The following is an 18,897-nucleotide window of genomic DNA, read 5'->3' on the forward strand; positions in this document are numbered from 1 at the left end:
CGTTGTTCTGGCGTCAGGAAACAACAGTTTGCTTACTGCACCATTCTTGAGCATACAACAAAAGTCAAAGGTCTGGTCAAGTTTGACCTTTGGGTTGAGCCTGCATTAGAGGGGACAAAGGAGATTGAATCTGGAGGCAATGTGAAGGGTGTGGTTTTATTTGGGCCTGGAAGATATGGCTCTGAAGCAATATTTGTCCCAAAAGCCTCTGGAGTAGACGAGGATGAAGATGATGGCTACCTAATTTGTTTTGTACATGATGAGAACACTGGGTATGTTTGTCACTTGCTCCTGCTTTGTTGATTGCAGACAATAGAGATGGAAACTGAAATTTTACTGGAGACTAGATAAAGTGGAGATAGTGGAATATATATTTGGCTTACATGCTTAGTACCTGCACAAGCAGCATTGGTTGTCATGCTTGTGTGCCCCAAAAGGGCTTCTTTGTGTTGCATTTTCATTTGATCTGAAACTGTTGTTCTGCATTCGAGTATTGGATTAGAATGATGGCGACACTTACATGCTTGATCTTTGTTTGTAACCCATGTTCTGGAATTGCAGAAAGTCGGAGGTAGTCACTTTTGATGCAAAAACTATGGCACCTGAACCTGTTGGTGTTGTTAAGCTCCCTTCCAGGGTTCCTTATGGATTTCATGCCCTCTTTGTTACTGAGGTAAGGAGCTTCGAAGTAGCTTCCTGTTTGAAACTGTAGACTTTTGTCAAAAAAGAATGGTTAGTTTACTTTGGGAAACCCTAGTACAAGGAAGTAATGCAGATGTTGCTTGGACTAATAGTGTCATGATCTGTGACGTATTCCTTTCTCTATTTCTAGACTTATGGATGGTTTGATGAATGGACACTTGTGGAAGGGTATGCCCTTTCGACGGGACACTTCCTAATGAGGCACAACCCTTCACAAGAGACATTCTATTGAAGAGACATTCCTATTGTAATGTACCCTCTCATCAAGGGTCACACCCTTCACAAGGGGTACACACCTCTTCATGCATATACCCTTTGGAGTACACACCTTTTCATGTGTGACTCTTCACTCTCTATATAAGAGAGGCCCAATTGTATGGATGACACTACAACATCCACCCTACAGACATTCAAGCAATACAATTATTCCTTGTTCTCTGCTATCTCAGTCTCCTTGCTGTTCCTTAGTACATTTCTAAATATAGTAAATCTAGGATTTCTTACAGTGGTATCAGAGCAAATTTCACTCCTGCCTGTAGGAAATGCCCCCCACCTTCTAGCGCCGATCTAATACATCTTTTTCGCTAGAAGGATATCCCGTGCACATTGTGCATGGAAGAGATGGAGAGGATGAGCGTAAAAATTTTAAGCGCCAACCCTGCCTAAAGTCATCTATGGCCTTTCCATCTCCCACACATCACAAGTTGATGTGAATGGACACGACAAAAATCGTGTCTTTTCAGGTGCTTGGGCTGTCCCAAAACCAAGGGACGAACCTTTTCCACCATGGGACACACCTTTTGATGAAGAGTCTCGACTCCTCACTCAAGGGACACACCCCATTGTGGACAAAAGGACACACCCATTCATGTAGGGACACCCCTTCTAGAAACAGGGACACACCCCTTCATGAAAAGGTGCACCTATTCCAAGGGTCATACCTCTTCGAATAGGCACACCTTTTTAGGCACCAAGCACCTATAAAAGGGTACCTAGAGGGGTAAAAAGGGAAAAAAATAAACCCATCCCCTACCTTTAGGTTAACCCTAGCTACCTAGAGTTAACTAAACCCCCAAATTAATTTTTGGGCCAGTTAACCACCTTAGGCAGCCTCAACGAAAAGTCGCAGCCCCTCTTTTTCTATTCCGTATGGCCTGCACCGTACGGAATTACCTGTAGCCCTGCGCAGCCCTGCGCCGTACTGCCCGCCAGCCCTGCGCCGATCTGCACACCAGCCCCTTGCGCAGCCTCGCCTCGCCAACACGCCAGCCCTGCGCATTCACTGGCCTCTCCAGCATGCAGCCCCTCCCCCCCCTCCTGCGCAGTCCTTGCCAGCCAAGCCCTGCCTTTTCCTGCGCAGTCCAGCCCTGGGAACTGCCACGTGCTTCGCCATTGACAGCCTGCAGCCCCCCCCCTTGTTTCGCCATCTTTGTCCTGCCAAATCAGCACCAGTTGCAGCCTCCTCGCGCAATGAAGACCGCCTGTTGACAGCCCGGACCAGACAAGTCTCGATCTCTCCTCGCAAAACATTGCAACATGGATCTCCGGACAGCAACTTGCAGCCTTCTTCTACGCAACAATTTGGCATATTAAATTATTGCCAGGTGGAGTCTTTCCAATCTGCTTTTAAGGATTCTTTTCCCTTTAACAAATTACAGCAAATGAAGGAATCCACCTTAAAGCATGGAAACCCCTGGTAATTCACCCGGCATTTCAAGGACACCTCAGGCATCAGCTACCACACAATATCGTGTTCAAATTGCACAGCCAGCCCATTTCGGAGCCTTTGCATCTTGGGTCTTCTGTGTCACGTGCCCTCCTAGTGATTTGGACCACATCCTCTACCTTCTGCGTGAGGCACCTCAGTTACATTACTTCCTCAGCACAGTACAGGTTGTGTTCCACGAGACACGAAGATATCCTGAACCCGATATTCCTCAAGAGTTTGCTGTCCATCTTTGGAGAGAATTTTACCCCTCACCTTCGGCATCTCCAGGGTACTCTCCACCTCCTTCAGCTCCCAGATATCCTCCTCTACAGGTTGTACCTTCTCCAAGTCAGTATTTACACTCTGAAGGCACTCCTCCTGGATATCCTCCATTTCCGACAGCAGCTCCTTATCCCTTCTCAGATCCGTGGACTCTGCAACCTACTCCTGTCCTCTCACGAGCAGTAACACCACTTTCGGCATCACCAGTGTTACCTCAGACAGGACCTCCCTTACCAGATTTTCACGGGTAGTTCCATCCTGCCTCGCCTGCCCCCTCCAACATGAGCAACCTCAGGGAGCAGCCCGAATCCTCTTCCAGGAATGGTACAAACTAGAGCGCAAGTTCGCGCTCTTCTCACAGGGATCTCCGATATGTCGCAACGCTCGCGTGAAGCCTCTCCAGAGATTAAAGAATCAAGTCCCAAAAAGACTCCTGAAGTCAACGTACAAGGCGAATCACTATTGCAACTTCAAATATCCCAGCTTCAGGACAACATCTCCAACTTGGTCCAAAAAGTTTAACAACTTCAAGATTCTCGAAGTACCACACATACAGAGGATGACGTGACGCAACCAGACGACTATGCGGACTCATTCCCACCAGAGGTAGAAAACACTGAACTACGTGCCCTCTACCGTTTACTTCAAGCTTCCAAAACTAAAAGAATTGACATCAAACTTCCGGAAGCCTACACTGGTCAACGCAATGGCCGAACATTTGACCAATGGCTCGCAAAAATGCGCATGTATTTTGATACTGTTGACCTCACTGAAGGCAAAAAGATCGCCTTGGCAGCCTCCCTCCTCAAGGATACAGCTTTTGTATGGTGGCAAAGACGCTTAAAGGACGGCAAAACTGTGTTAACATGGGGCCGTTTTGAACACGTGCTCCGTAAGCAGTTTATACCTGTCAGTGCGGACTTCCAAGCACGTTCAAAACTCCGACAGTTGGAGCAAACGGGCTCCCTGTCTTCCTACATCTCTCAGTTCACCACATTAGTGCTGGAGATTGATGGTTTAACTGAGGATGATCGCCTTCACGCTTTCATCTCAGGCCTAAATCCCTCGTTACGCATTGATGTCCTTAAAGCAAACATCACCACCACAGATGGCGCTATTGCTTACGCAGAGCGCATTACAGATTTCCTAAACACAGGGAAGCAGAGTGCTAATCGCACACCGAACTCTCCGATGGCCAAAGGTGCTCGCCCTCAAGATAACACCAGGTTTCGAAAAAACTTCGGTAATCAAGGTCAGCGACAGTCTCAAGATTCCCAGAAGCCTCAGAAATCATTTGCTGGATTCCAACAGAAGCGCTCCTCCAAGGATCGCGCTTCTTCTTCTTCACAAAGTCATTACCGACATCCCCAACATAAAGGTGCGGCCACTGACAAGAAGAACAGCTCCAACACAAAAGGACTTTGTACCATCTGTACAGGGGACCATAGATGGTTCGATTGTCCCAAGCGCCCAAAGCAAAATTCCAATATGGAACCTAGCACTCCCCAAAGAGAAGATGCTAGCCCAGCACAAGACAAGAAAGGCAAAGCTGTTCGAATGGCGAATACCATCCACCTGAGCCTTGCCAGCAACCCCGAACCTTCCCTGGCCACTCAAGTACTTTGTGTTCAAGGATCGATTCGTGGAACAACGGTCACCATCCTCATCGACAGTGGCTGTTCTCATAATTTCCTAGCCAGTTTTGTGGTCGATAAATTTCGGTTGACCACCAGTCCTAGTCTCATGGACTATCAGATTGAACTCGCAAATGGAACGCCTTTCTTGTGCAACACCAGGATTAAAAACTTGTCTTTTCGCATCCAACATTATACGGACAAGTTGAACTTCGACATTATGCCTCTTTCTCGGTACGATGTCATACTTGGACAACAGTGGCTCTACGACTATGATCCATCAATCGGTTTTCACAGCCATACTATCCAGTTTGTCCACCAGGGAAAACTTATTGAGCTAACTGGTTCTAGGGACTCTCCTTCAACCCCAGTTGCCTCTGCCCTACAAGTAAAGAAGTGGGTTCGTAAACGTCAAGTAAAGACTTCACTTTTGTTGGTTACGGCAGTCGAGGAGACACCAACACAGGATCCTCCTGCATACCTCAACCAACCTTTTTTCCAGCCTTACCTGGATATTTTTCCACAAGAATTGCCAAAGCAGTTACCACCTCGACGACTAGTGGATCACCCAATCGAACTTATTCCCGGCAGTAATCCACCGTCGAAACCTCCTTATCGGGTTTCTTACACTCAAAATGAAGAAATCCAAAGACAGGTCACCGAACTACTCGACAAAGGTCACATTCGGCCCAGTCGCAGCCGGCATACTAACTGAGCCACTAACTAGAGTACATAAAGATAGCTATCATCCAGCTATTATTCATGGGCAATCCCAATTCCTGCACACCAAGCAGGTCTCTGAACTTGCGCAGCTTCTCTGCACCTAATGCCTTCGTGAATATGTCAGCTACCTGATCTTGTGTGCTAACATAAACCAGATCAATAAAACCTACTAGAACCTTCTCCTGCACATAGTGATAATGCACCTCAATGTGCTTTGTTCTAGCATGATAGACTGGGTTATTTGCCAAGTGTATACTACTCATGTTGTCACAATAAATGACAATTGGCCCATTTGTAGATTGATGCATATCATAAAGTAGCTTACGCAACCAAGCTACCTCACATGCAGTCGTTGCTGCACCCCTGTAATCAGCCTCTATGCTTGACAAGGCAACTGTAGGTTGTTTCTTGCTACTCCAAGTGACTATAGCACTCCCAAAAGAGAACACATATCCACTGGTAGATCGCCTATCAGAAATACTACCAGCCCAATCAGCATTAGTGTGTCCATGCAACTATATGTGAACCCCAGTCTCATAAAATAGTCCATACTGCAATGTGGACTTCACATACCTGAGTTTGCGTCTAGCCGCATCCAAATGCGGTTTCCTTGGAGCCTGTATAAATTGACTTACCAATCCAACAGCATAGCTCAAATCTGGCCTGGTGATAATCATATAAATCAAACTTCCTACTATGCGTTTGTACATAGTAGGGTCTTCCAGAAGCTCACCTGCATCTACGCTCAGCTTCACATTCTGCTCCAAAGGAACTGAAATAGGCTTACAGCCTGTCATCCCATATTTGGACAGCATGTCCAATCCATACTGCCTCTGCAAGAGCCGTATCCCACTTGGTGATCTAATTACCTCAATGCCCAAGAAATAACGCAGCTCTCCCAAATCCTTCATCTCAAACTTCTCCTTCAATAGCATTTTCACATGAAGGATATCTTCATCACTATCACCTGTGATGATCAAATCATCAACATAAATGACAAGCAGCATAATACCTTTCTCTGTTTTTCTCACATAAAGTGAGAAATCTGCCTTGGAAATATGAAAGCCAATAGTGACAAGATACTATCCTATCTTGTCAGACCATGCTCTAGGTGCTTGCTTCAAGCCATACAAGGCTTTCTTCAACCTGCAAACAAACTCAGGGTGAACAGCTTGAACATAACCTGGTGGCTGCTCCATAAAGACCTCTTCTTGCAAATCACCATGCAAGAAAGCATTCTTTACATCTTTACATCCATCTGATGTAAAGACCATCCCTTTGATGTAGCCATAGCAATGATTGCTCTTACGGTTGCCATCCTTGCAACTGGACTGAATGTTTCTTTATAATCAATGCCATATATCTATGCATACCCCTTGACAACTAATCTTGCCTTGTATCTGTTCACAGAACCATCTGCATTCTGCTTCACCTTATAAACCCACTTACAGCCAATTGCATTCTTGTCTTTAGGCAAAGGCACCAATTCCCATGTAGCATTTGCTTCCAAGGCATCCATGGCTTTCTCCTATTTTTCTTTTCTCCCATGGCTTGCTCAAAAGAAGTGGGTTCTGGTTCCTATATCACTTTGACCATATAGGCATAGTGAATGGCTGTAAATCCATCATATTTCAGCCTATCCATAGGATACCTAGCTTTGGTAGACCTACGCAAAATAGGCTCACTTCCAGGTGCTCTCAAAACAACCCTGGTCTTCCTTACTCCAGGTGTAACAATAAATGAATACCCAACTCATCATCAATGCTCTATTCTGAGCCACTAGATTCACCATCCACATAAGAGTGACTTGCATTCACATCAAACATGGGCTAATCTACCTTCTCTTTTTCTTTTCGTGATACCTGCATACCACTATCTGCATTGCTTTGAGGAGATTCTCCTGATCTCAATCTACCTGTCCATGGTGAAGTATGTGAACCACTGCTAGAGGACAATGCAGGTTCACTAATATTTGTGATTGTTGCTGTGAATTTTGTGTAGCATTACAGTGCATCTACATCATCAATCACAGTTACTGGTTTATACCAACTGCTCATCTCATCAAAAACAACATCTCTGCTCACTGTAAACTTATGAGTAGAAGGGTTATAGCATCTATACCTTTGTTCAGGTTAATATCAAATTCGCATACGCGAAGGTGATGAATACAAGACAGCTTTTCGAACAAAGTATGGACACTATGAATGTTTGGTCATGCCTTTTGGGTTAAACAATGCCCCGGCCACATTCATGACATTAATGAACGACATCTTCAGGCCTTTCCTCGATAAGTTCGTCATCGTTTACCTCGATGACATCCTTGTTTTCAGCAGATCCCTACATGAGCACAAACAACATCTTCACCAAGTTTTTGAAGTTCTCCGCGCAAATTCTCTCTACATCAACATTGAGAAGAGTGAGTTCTTCAAGACCCAACTCGAATGTTTGGGACATGTTATTTCCGCTCAAGGCATCTCTGTGGATCCTAAGAAGGTCGAGGTAATCCGAAACTGGCCTACTCCTAAGAATGTTCATGATGTCCGCTCTTTTCTCGGATTGGCAAACTTCTACCATACAAAGGTCTATCAATTTTCCGAAATCGCAGCTCCTATGTCCGAATTATTGAAAAGCACAGCAATTTTTCAATGGCTTTCCGAAACAGAGTATAGTTTCCAACAACTCAAGCAAGCACTCACTACCACACCAGTTATGGCTATTGTTGACCCAAATCTTCCATTTGAGGTCATGACCGACGCTTCCGACATCGCTACAGGAGCAGTCTTGATGCAAGAAGGCAGAGTTATTGCTTTTGACAGCCATAAACATTCTGATATCTAAACCCGATATCCGGTCTATGATAAGGAGTTTCTTGCCGTTGTACATGCTTATCGCTCTTGGAAACATTATCTCATGGGAGCCGACTCTGTGGTCAAGACAGACCATCACTCTTTAAAGTATATCTTTACTCAGCCAGTCATTAATGCTAGACAAGCACGCTGGGTTGAGTTTCTGGCCAACTTTCACATGACCGTTGAGTACATACCAGGACTACGCAATGTAGTTGCAGATGCTCTCAGCAAGTTACCTCTAGCATCAGCCATGGTAATCTCTACATTATCTATGGATGTTCCGAATTCATTTAAAGGAAAGTATTTCAATGACAAAGACTTCGGCACAGCAGTACAGGTTCTTTCAAAAGATCAACCTTCGACTTCCGAACAAAAGATTTTCTCATCCTATTCTTATACGGACGACCTTCTGTATTATCAAGATCGCGTCTGTGTACCACATGACAAGGATGTTCGACGTCTTTTGTTAAAAGAGCATCATGTAGTTCCTTATGCTGCCCATCCAGGCATCAATAAGACTTATCGGCTACTCAGTGCAACATACTACTGGCCTCAGATGAAAAGCGACGTCATCAAAATGGTTACATCTTGCTTATCTTGTCAACAAATGAAAGCAAGCCGACGACTTCCAACAGGACTTCTTCAGCCTCTTCCAGTTCCAACTGAAAGTTGGGAAAGTATTTCCATGGATTTCATTACAACACTACCACGATCCTCCAGAGGTTATTGTTGATTGATCATCCAAAATGGCACACTTTGTTGCTTGCAAAAGCAGTGCACAGGCTCCGGACATAGCCAAACTCTTTATACAACACATCTTCCGACACCATGGATTACCCAAGAATATCATATCCGACAGAGATCCTAAGTTTACCAGTCACTTTTGGATTTCACTGTTCGAATCTTTGGGTACAACTCTACTGTTTAATTCAGCCTACCACCCAGAATCAGATGGCCAGACTGAAAGAGTCAACCAAGTTCTGGAAGAAATGCTTCGACATTATGTTCAGTCACGCCTCGCAGCCTGGGAAGAGTATCTACCACTCCTTGAGTTTGCTTATAATAACTCTTTCCATAGCGCCATCAGCATGACACCATTCCAAGCAGCTTATGGACACACTCCGATTGTACCAACAAATTTTGTACTTCAACATCGAGTGGCCCTAGCTGATCAACTGGTTCAAGAAATGCAAGACATTCTACTGCAAGTCAGGGATCATATGCGAAAAGCGCAAGAGCGGTATCAACGGTCTGCCAACAAACATAGACGCCACCTAGAATTTAACAATGGTGACATGGTGCTATTATTTGTAGCCCCACATCGCTATAAGACGGTTAAGTCTGTGTTTCCTAAGTTGCGACCAAGATACTATGGACCTTTCCGGATCGTCAAGAAAAATTCACCTTCAAGTTACAAATTGGAATTACCACCATCATGGGGTAAAATCCATCCAACATTTCATATTTCTTGGCTAAAGACGTACATTCCAGGCGATGAAGCAGTTCCTCCTGCAGGTGATTATGTCCCAGAAATCGAAGATGATTATGTTCTCCTTATTCCTGAGCGTATTCTGGACCATTGACAGCGAGAGACTCGACATCGACTTATCACGGAATTCCTTGTTCTTTGGCGAGATCTGGACGACTCCGATGCTACTTGGCAGTTTGATGAAGACTTACAGCAGTACCCTGACATTTTACAGCAGTATTTCCAGAATTTACCGTGATATTTTCTACATCAGTTCATTATCTCCACCAGGGTCTTCTTTTGAGTGGGAGGGGATGTCACGATCTGTGACGTATTCCTTTCTCTATTTCTAGACTTATGGATGGTTTGATGAATGGACACTTGTGGAAGGGTATGCCCTTTCGACGGGACACTTCCTAAGAGGCACAACTCTTGCCCTTTCGACGGGACACTTCCTAATGAGGCACAACCCTTCACAAGAGACATTCTATTGAAGAGACATTCCTATTGTAATGTACCCTCTCATTAAGGGTCACACCCTTCACAAGGGGTACACACCTCTTCATGCACATACCCTTTGGAGTACACACCTTTTCATGTGTGACTCTTCACTCTCTATATAAGAGAGGCCCAATTGTATGGATGACACTACAACATCCACCCTACAGACATTCAAGCAATACAGTTATTCCTTGTTCTTTGCTATCTCAGTCTCCTTTCTGTTCCTTAGTACATTTCTAAATATAGTAAATCTAGGATTTCTTACAAACAGGGTGCAGAATTCAGCATCTCTGCCTCCTCTGCTTCAGCTCCAGCATCTTTGCCTCCTCTGTCTCCGCTTCATCATCCTCTCCTACTGCTGCTCCAGATCAGCATCGACTTATTTCTCTACTGCTGTATTATTTCCTCCAGATCTGCAGCAAACCTTTGCTCTTCTGGCAATAGGTTGCTGACCCAGATCTGGTTCAGTTCCAGCTAGTGGAGCTAGTGCAGAGCCCACTTCAGTTGGCTGTTCTGGAGGACTGCTATTTGCTCCCTCCACAGTTTCTTTCTCAAATATCTCTTATCTTGTATTGAGTTCCTTTGGTGATATATATTTCTTCTTCAGCTATCATTAGTCTTCAGTGTTGTTTTATTTGTCTCCAAGTACTTTCTTTATATGGTATCAGAGCAAGGTGTGCCTATCGACACCTGAGCCTTGACCTGGAAAGCTTGGAAGATAGATCATCAACTGAAGATGTCTTCTCCTTCTTCCCCGAAGCGATCTCAGCCTGAATCGACCTCTATTCAACCACCACCCTCGTCATATGTCGAGAGAGAGTCTGCAAGGATTGAAGGTGATGAATACCTCTCCAAACTCTTTAAAGAATTTGCTGAATTTCAGAAATGGAAGGAACTTGAAGCAGGTACCCGCACACCGCGTGCTTCTTCTTCTCCACGTTTTTCTCCGATACGTCAACAAGGACCTCTATTCAACTCGGAAGAAGCAGAGCAACATTTCAAGTTCGGTGCCGACGAAGAACAAGTATACCCTAACGAAAGAGGACAGGCTGGCATGAGGACAATGGATTATTTGACAATGTCTATCCCACAAGAATCAGTGCAAGGTATGTTGCCCTATTCCCTTGGTCCAACTCCGTCTGTTATGCAAGGCATAGGAACGAGTAATCAGGAGGACACAGATCCATACATGCATGTGAACACTCGTAGACGAGAAAGGAGAAATGCGTTAGACAATGAGTTTGCTTTCGGTTCTCATTCTTCCTTCCCTCCCATCCCTCTCATATCTTCCGCTGCCATCTTTTTTCGAGTGGCTTCTCATCCTCCGTCTTCTCCCATGCCACTGGGCTCCTATAGTTTATTTCCCTCTATCTCTCCCGCTGCCCCTTTTTCCCCTCATGTCGTATCCCGCCTCTCATGTTTATCCCTCCCCCTCAGGGCCTTCTCCAAATCCTTTTGTTCCTCCGGTGGTGCCGCCTCTCCCTCCTTCTCACTCCGCTCCTGTTCTGAGTCCTCTCACGCATCCACTGGTTGCTTCTCCCTATCATTCCCTTTCTTCCTCTCACCCTATCTCTGCAACAGCCAAACATGCTTTTACAGATATGACTCGTCTTAACGGGTCTAATTATACCACTTGGTCAAATCTCATGCGCCAAGTGCTTGATTCTCAAGACATATGGGAACTCGTTCAAGGTACTGAACCGCAACCTGATCCTCATGTTTATTCTTATCAGGTAGTTCGCTCGTGGCGACATCGTAATGCCACTGCCATTGTCGAAATCATGCAAGGTCTTTTGCCTGAATTTCACTCTCAATTACAGCATTTTGACCTTGCCTTTGAGCGATGGGTACATCTCACTGACTGCTATGCGGCCCGAGATCGTACTCGTCGCATCAATCTTGACCACGATCTCCAGCAATTCCAGATCACTGCTGACGATGATCTTAAGGTCAAACTGGTAGACTACCGGCGGTTAATTGCTGAATTTGCCACAACTGGTCCTCCCAAATCGGAGGATGACCAAGTTACTTTCTTTTTGAACAAACTCCCGCCCAAGTATTTTAGTTTTATGCAGCAAATCATTTCTCAACCCTCCCTTCCTACTTTTTATGAGTTTGAATGTCAACTCTTGCGTTATGCTCGTCTCTACTCTCAGGTCCACCAAAAACATAGTGTTCATGCTTCAGAGGGGGCTCTTCTCTCCGGTATTCAAAAAGATCAACTCAGCTCCGGGAAGCCCTCTCCCACTCCTGACTCCAATAACTCCTCTGGTATTAAACCCGCCTGGCACAACCTTCCCAAAAAGAACCGGTTTTGTCAGCATTGCTAGAAAGTTGGGCATGTTGATGACGAATGTCGCTCCAAAGCCAAAGGCATTCTCCCACAGTTCCTCACCACGACTCCTCTGCCATCTCGTTGGCGCCCTAGGAGTGGTCCTCCTCCACCTAACGCTGGCCCTTGGAGACTACAGGGCCATGTCACTAATCATTTCACCCCATCCCCTCCCTTCATCACTCCCGAAGGCTTGTCTGACTGGTCCACTGGAGATTCTCTAGACTTCAATTCTTAAGCCTTGATCCATATCACCGAGCTTGACTCCTCCCCATCCATATCTGGATCAGCTTTTCATACTCTTCCATGTGGCCCTAAAGCCCCTTGGATTGTGGATAGTGGAGCCACTCATCATATGACCCCTCATCGTGATCTCTTCATTTCTCGCCAACCGGCAACATGGGGAGTCCGTCGTGGCAATAACTCTGTCGCTCCTATTCGTGGCGTTGGTTCAATCACATTTGATACCGACAAAGGCCCCAATCTTGCTCAGTTGGATCAAGTGTTTTATGTCCCCCAATTAGGGGTCAATCTTCTTTTCGTCCATCAACTTTGCCTTCTTGGCCGCGCGGTACTTTTTACAAAGATGCATGTCAAAATCATAGATGAGACATCGGGACTCCTTTTAGCTCGGGGCGAAGCCCAACCTCATGGTCTGTACCTCATGACACAATTTCTTGCGACTCCTTCCAATACCGGCTCTGAGTTTCATCGGCTTCATGGTCTTGCTATCCTGAAAGATCCAACTGACACAGAACGATTGTGGCATTATCGTCTGGGACATTTGTCCTATGACTCTTTATATGAAATGTCTCGGGATGATTTGGTTGACGGCCTACCTCAATTTTCGTGAGCCAAAGATATATGCCGTCCATGCCAATTAGGCAAACAAAGCCGAACTCCTTTTCCTTCTCATTCCACTTCTCGAGCCAGTGAGATATTGCGTCTAATCCACCTCGATATTAGTGGCAAATCTCCTGTTCCTTCATTGAATGGCTCATAATATTTCTTCTTAATTGTGGATGATTACTCTCGATATCAATGGGTGTTCTTCATGAAAGAGAAATGTGACACTTTTTCCTTCTTGCTACTTGGGCTCGATTGGTCATGAATCAAACGGGGAAGCCTATTGGGATTGCTCGTAGTGATAATGGTGGTGAATTCATTTCCCATGAATTCACTCACTTCCTTCACGAGCATGGTATCCAACGCCATCTTACATCTCCCAATTCGCCCTCCCAAAATGCTCGTGTAGAAAGGAGACAACGCACAGTGACATGGCTCGCTCCATGCTTTTTGAAACCGAGTTGCCCGAACGTCTCTGGCCAGAAGCCGTGAACACTTTTGTCTATCTCCTTAATCGTTGCCCTACTGAGCCCATCCCGAACATGACGCCTTTTGAGGCTTTCTATGGCTGCCGACCCTCTATTTCTTATATCCACATCTTTGGATGCCGCACGTACACTCATACTCCCAATGATACTCGCGGTAAACTAGAATCTCGTGCTAGACTTCTACTTCTTGTTGGCTACTCAGTGGAAGCCAAAGCTTATCGCTTATTTGATCCTCGCACAAACAAAGTTTTGGTTCGCCGTGATGTGGTCTTCGATGAAAGAGAGGTTCTAAAAAATTCATCTATTCTCCCTGCTGATGACGCACCTACTCCCGTTCCCCCCCGAAACCTTTCTCTCCCCCCGAAACTTCTTTCTCTCCACCCATTGCTTCTCCCGTTCCTCGATCCTCTTCTCACGACCCGCTGCCACGCTAGTATCGGCAAACTATGAAGGATTCCGGGATTGTTGTTCCCTTAGAACTTCCTCCTCCCGGTCCTCGACGCTCTACCCGGACAGCTTCTTCCACTACCACTGCCTCCATTTTCACCACAGCCTATATCGTACATTCTGAATCTACCACTTGGCAGGAGGCAGTTCAACATCCTGAGTGGCATCGTGCCATGGAACAGGAGCTTGAGAGCATTGATCGCAATGAGACCTGGATTTTGGTCGATAGACCCAGTCACAAAGAGGTCATAGGAACAAAGTGGATCTTCCGAACAAAACTCAAAGCAGATGGAACACTAGACAAGTACAAAGCTCGCTTAGTAGTGCAAGGATTTCGCCAAAAACATGGTATCGATTATGAGGAAACCTTTGCTCCTACTGCTCGATTAACATCCTTTCGCCTTCTCCTCGCCCTAGCCGCTCATCACAGCTGGTCTATCTATCCGATGGATGTCAAGAGTGCCTTTCTCAATGGCTACCTTGATGAGGAAGTCTATGTGGCTCCTCCACCAGGTTTTTCTCCTCCTGGCCATGAAAATAAGGTATTCCGTCTCCGCAAAGCTCTTTATGGGCTTAAACAAGCACCTCGGTCCTGGTTCCACCGAATAGACACCTTCCTCAAAACTAATGGGTTTCATTCCACTCCTTTTGATCCGAATTTATATATACATCAATCTTCAGAGGGGGTCTGCTTTATCTTACTTTACGTGGATGATCTTTTGCTTTTCGGCTCTACCACCACCACACTTCAATTCATTAAAACACAACTCAACACCACATTCGAGATGACCGATCTCGGTCTTCTCTCCTATTTCTTGGGCATGGAAGTTGTCCAGCATTCTGGTGGTATCTTTGTTTCTCAACAGAAATATGCTCTTCAATTCCTTGATAAGATCATCCCCCACGAGCCTAAGCCAGCTGCCACTCCCTTGGATCCCACAGTCAAGCTCTCAAAGGACTTGGAGTCTCCTCCCTTTGATGAACATCTCTATCGTCAGGTTGTTGGCAAGCTGCTCTGGCTCATTCACACTCGTCCGGATCTTTCTTACTCAGTTTCTATTCTCATTCAGTACTTTAATGAACCCAAGCACACTCATTGGCATGCATGTATTCGTATCTTGCGGTTCATACGTGGTACTTACTCTTATGGTTTACATTTCAGACCAGGACTAACACTATAGGGATACACTGATTCTGACTGGGCTGGCGACTCGGACAATCGCCCTCATGGCGGCTACATTTTCTCGTTCGGCTCGGCACTTGTTTCTTGGTCCAGCCGTAAACAAGAAACTGTTGCTGGATCTTCTACTGAGGCTGAATACCGGGCCTTGTATGATTGTACCACAGAGGCCATATATCTCCGGCAGTTTCTGGCAGAGTTACACTTTCCTTGTACTGAACCAACGGTCCTCTACGTCGACAACAAAAGTGCCATCGCTCTCGCCGGCAATCCCATTTTCTCCAACCGCACCAAACATGTTGGCGTACACTTTCATTTTACTCGCGAGCAAGTGGAATTGGATACTATTCGATTGATATATGTTCCAGCTGCTGATAATCATGCTGACATTCTTACCAAGCCGGTTAACCGACCTATTCTTGAGCATCTTAGCCCATGGCTTGGGATTGGTGCACCGCCTCCTTCTCCTTAGTAGTGTTTGTATACTAGTGCTTAAGGAAGTGAACAAATCCCTTGCGAGGGCACTCCTTAAGCACCTCTCTTTCTGTACTTTATGATTGTACCATCACTACTGGGCATTTAGCGAAGATGAAAACCTACTTTATAGGCATCTCCATCTAAATGAAAACCCTCTTTTAAAATTTATTTATTTAAAAAAAAAAAAAAGGGGCTGATGAAGAAGATAGATCACCCCTGGAACCATTTTTTGATTACCCCTGGAACCATTCTACCTTGGACATTGAGAGGGGGCGTTAAGACAGATAATCTCCAAATGCAGAGGCCAGGGCCAAACAAATGGCCAGAAAGGCCAAAATTGGCAAATCTCCAAACACAGGAACTAGGGCCAAACAAATGGCCAAAAAGGCCATAACTGGCCGACCAGAACTGGCCGACCAGATGGGTCAGGCCTATAAAAGGCAGTAGCCCCCTGGCTACTTAATCACCTCTTGTTGGAGCAGGCTGCTGCACACCTGCGCTCCAGCATTTCTGCTGCCTCTGCCTCCTCTGCCTCCACTCCTGCATCCTCTCCAGCATCATTTGCCTCCACTTCTGCTTCCGCTCCAGCATCTCTGCCTCCTCTGCCTCAGCTCCAGCATCTCTGCCTCCTCTGTCTCCGCTTCATCATCCTCTCCTGCTGTTGCTCCAGATCAGCATCGACTTATTTCTCTACTGCTGTATTATTTCCTCCAGATCTGCAGCAAACCTTTGCTCTTCTGGCAATAGGTTGCTGACCCAGATCTGGTTCAGTTCCAGCTAGTGGAGCTAGTGCAGAGCCCACTTCAGTTGGCTGTTCTGGAGGACTGCTGTTTGCTCTCTCCACAGTTTCTTTCTCAGATATCTCTTATCTTGTATTGAGTTCCTTTGGTGATATATATTTCTTCTTCAGCTATCATTAGTCTTCAGTGTTGTTTTATTTGTCTCCAAGTACTTTCTTTATACTCTTGTGACTCTTCACGTGTAGCTCGAGCATTGGCAACATGCAACGGCAAGCAAAGAGCTGCCATGAAAGAAAAGGAAAGAACTCGTACCGTGATACGTCACCCTTATGATTACTTCTGGATGCTTTGTGGATCTCATTTATGAGGAGTTTCTTTCTCTGAATTTTTGTTTGGCTGAACTTGCATGAATCTATTAATGAGTGCACATATTTGAAGGTTTTGTGTGCTATTTCTGAAATTTTGTGGAGCGAAAAGGCTGCTAATGCTCTGCTGATCTTCTGGGGAGAGATGGCCTTATGATGCCTTGAAAGAATGAAAATTTATTTTTTCTTATAACAATGGCATCGACTTTTCTCTTATGATAGCATTTTCTTGACTTTTTAGAGGAGTTGGTTCAACGTTTGTGCTCCTGTGTGGACTACAGATTAAAAAATTTTCACAAAAAATGTTGCAAGTGGATCGAATGTTGACGTGCTTACAAACTAGTGAACGTGAACTCATTACTTGCTTGGTTTTGCAGGAGCAGCTGCTATCACAGAAGTAAAGAAAGATCATCCAATTGATAAAGCCTGCTTTGCTGAAGAAATTTTCCAATGTACCAAACATCCATGCTGCCAGCGGATACGCGACAGCAGGACCTCAACTTACATGATGTGGTCTTCAAGCCAGCAATGTTATCTGTAAATGAGATGTTGGATAGATGCTTCAGCAATACCTTGTATTCATCCTACTTAAAGTAACTTCTATGCTGATGCAATTGCGGACATGGGAAAACTGGAAAACTCCTCTGGCTTCAGGTGTTGGGCAGGAGGAAAAGCACAAAGTTAAAATTATAACTTCTTCTGAGGCTGATTGTTGGCAACTCTTTAGTGGCTTAAAAGGTCAAACAATGTAAGCAGCAGCTCAATAAGTTGCTACTTTATTCGCAGTTCAGTTTCCAATTTCCTTCCAAGTTCTAACCACATCCCTCATGGCCTAGATCTTAGCTTACATTTCTCTCACCAGTATTACGAGAAATCGAACTTCAATCCTTACATGTTATCTTCCATAAATCATTTCGTAAAAGGTGATGTGACTGCAAGTTAATAGAGGATACATTCCCCATGCCATGGTCAATGGTCTCTTCTTTTGTGAACAAGATCACCTTCTTGTGAACAAGATAACTTTGTCATAAATAGGACATTATGGATTGAGTTAAATCTGTCCATTTGGCAATCAAAATGAAAACATCACCTAGATGAATTCTGTTGCACCCTTTATTGGTAGTAATGGTCTTGAAGCATTCTTCCCTGCAACACATGTGCCATGCTGCATCTAAGTCGACTATCCAAACGTCTTCGTTAGACTGTAGCTGCACGTAGAGCTGTGCATAGTTTGGATTTTAAAGGTTTCCGTCTGACAACTAGATCCTCATCATTGGACTGCCGTCTTGAACAAACTGCTTCTCTTCAATGTTTACTATGCATTCCTCAAGAGCAACCTTTTGCTTGAGTACATGAATGGTCGCTCACTTTGTTGTTACCATCACGGGTAATGCAAAAAATTTCAAAGAAAAGACTTCTATTCTCTTAAGTATGAAAGAAACTCTGAGAGCAAAGCTCATGGGAAAGCATCATTTAAGGGATGAGAACAACTACCCTAGTAGGGTAAAATCAAGATCCTATAAGAGAGCTAGAAAAAAATCCAAGGCTGAGCTTGAATCTCACACGTCAATCTTGGGGAGGATGGGGAGACACTCCACTCCTTGAGGAAAATGGTCGTCCTAGTAAAAGCTGCTCTAGAAGACCTTGGCACGCACTTGCAAATGGCCATCAAGGTGTGTATAATATCTATTCAAATACTAGCCAATGTGTGCGCTAGGTGAACCTAGGAACCATCCAAGGCCTATGTACATCATGTTCTCGAAATACGCCATCGTAATATGCTCGCCAAAATCTCATAGGAAATATTCACAAAGGCATGTGCAAGTCTATAAGGAGAACCAGAAACATCATCCAAAGAGCATGACTCAACCAAGTGTTGTTGAACCAAGAGAGCCCAAGAAGAATTGTGTCTCTCACGAAATACTTGATGCCTAAAGCCAAGCCACTAAGCTCCAAGGTCATGAAGAAGGGGCAAGGAATAAAAGTGCTTAATAAACTAGCAATTTTCTTCTAGATGATCGTTGCCTTTATCTACATTTCCATAAGCAATGATGAATATTCTCCTCAGTAGAAAGGCAATGAATACAAGTCGAGTGTGTCCCAAACATGAACCTCCATTGATTCATTGTAAAACCTCTATGAATAGAAAGCCAAA

At 44.9% G+C, this 18,897-nt stretch overlaps 1 protein-coding gene across 1 annotated transcript in view; it reads left to right on the top strand.

Moving 5' to 3' along the window:
- LOC147894653 (carotenoid 9,10(9',10')-cleavage dioxygenase-like) overlaps nucleotides 1-17,642 on the top strand; it is a 29,226-nt gene extending 11,584 nt beyond the window's left edge. The window contains exons 12-14 of the mRNA XM_087384395.1: nucleotides 18-272; nucleotides 562-673; nucleotides 17,120-17,642. Coding sequence (XP_087240521.1) covers nucleotides 18-272; nucleotides 562-673; nucleotides 17,120-17,143 — 391 coding nt within the window. The 3' untranslated portion in view covers nucleotides 17,144-17,642. The remainder of the gene's footprint in view (nucleotides 1-17; nucleotides 273-561; nucleotides 674-17,119) is intronic.
- Nucleotides 17,643-18,897: the final 1,255 nt, after the last annotated feature.

The sequence above is a fragment of the Dipteris shenzhenensis genome, chromosome 14, assembly GCF_047967505.1.
Source record: "Dipteris shenzhenensis isolate YYH24624 ecotype China chromosome 14, Dip_SZ_1.0, whole genome shotgun sequence".
NCBI lineage: Eukaryota > Viridiplantae > Streptophyta > Polypodiopsida > Gleicheniales > Dipteridaceae > Dipteris > Dipteris shenzhenensis.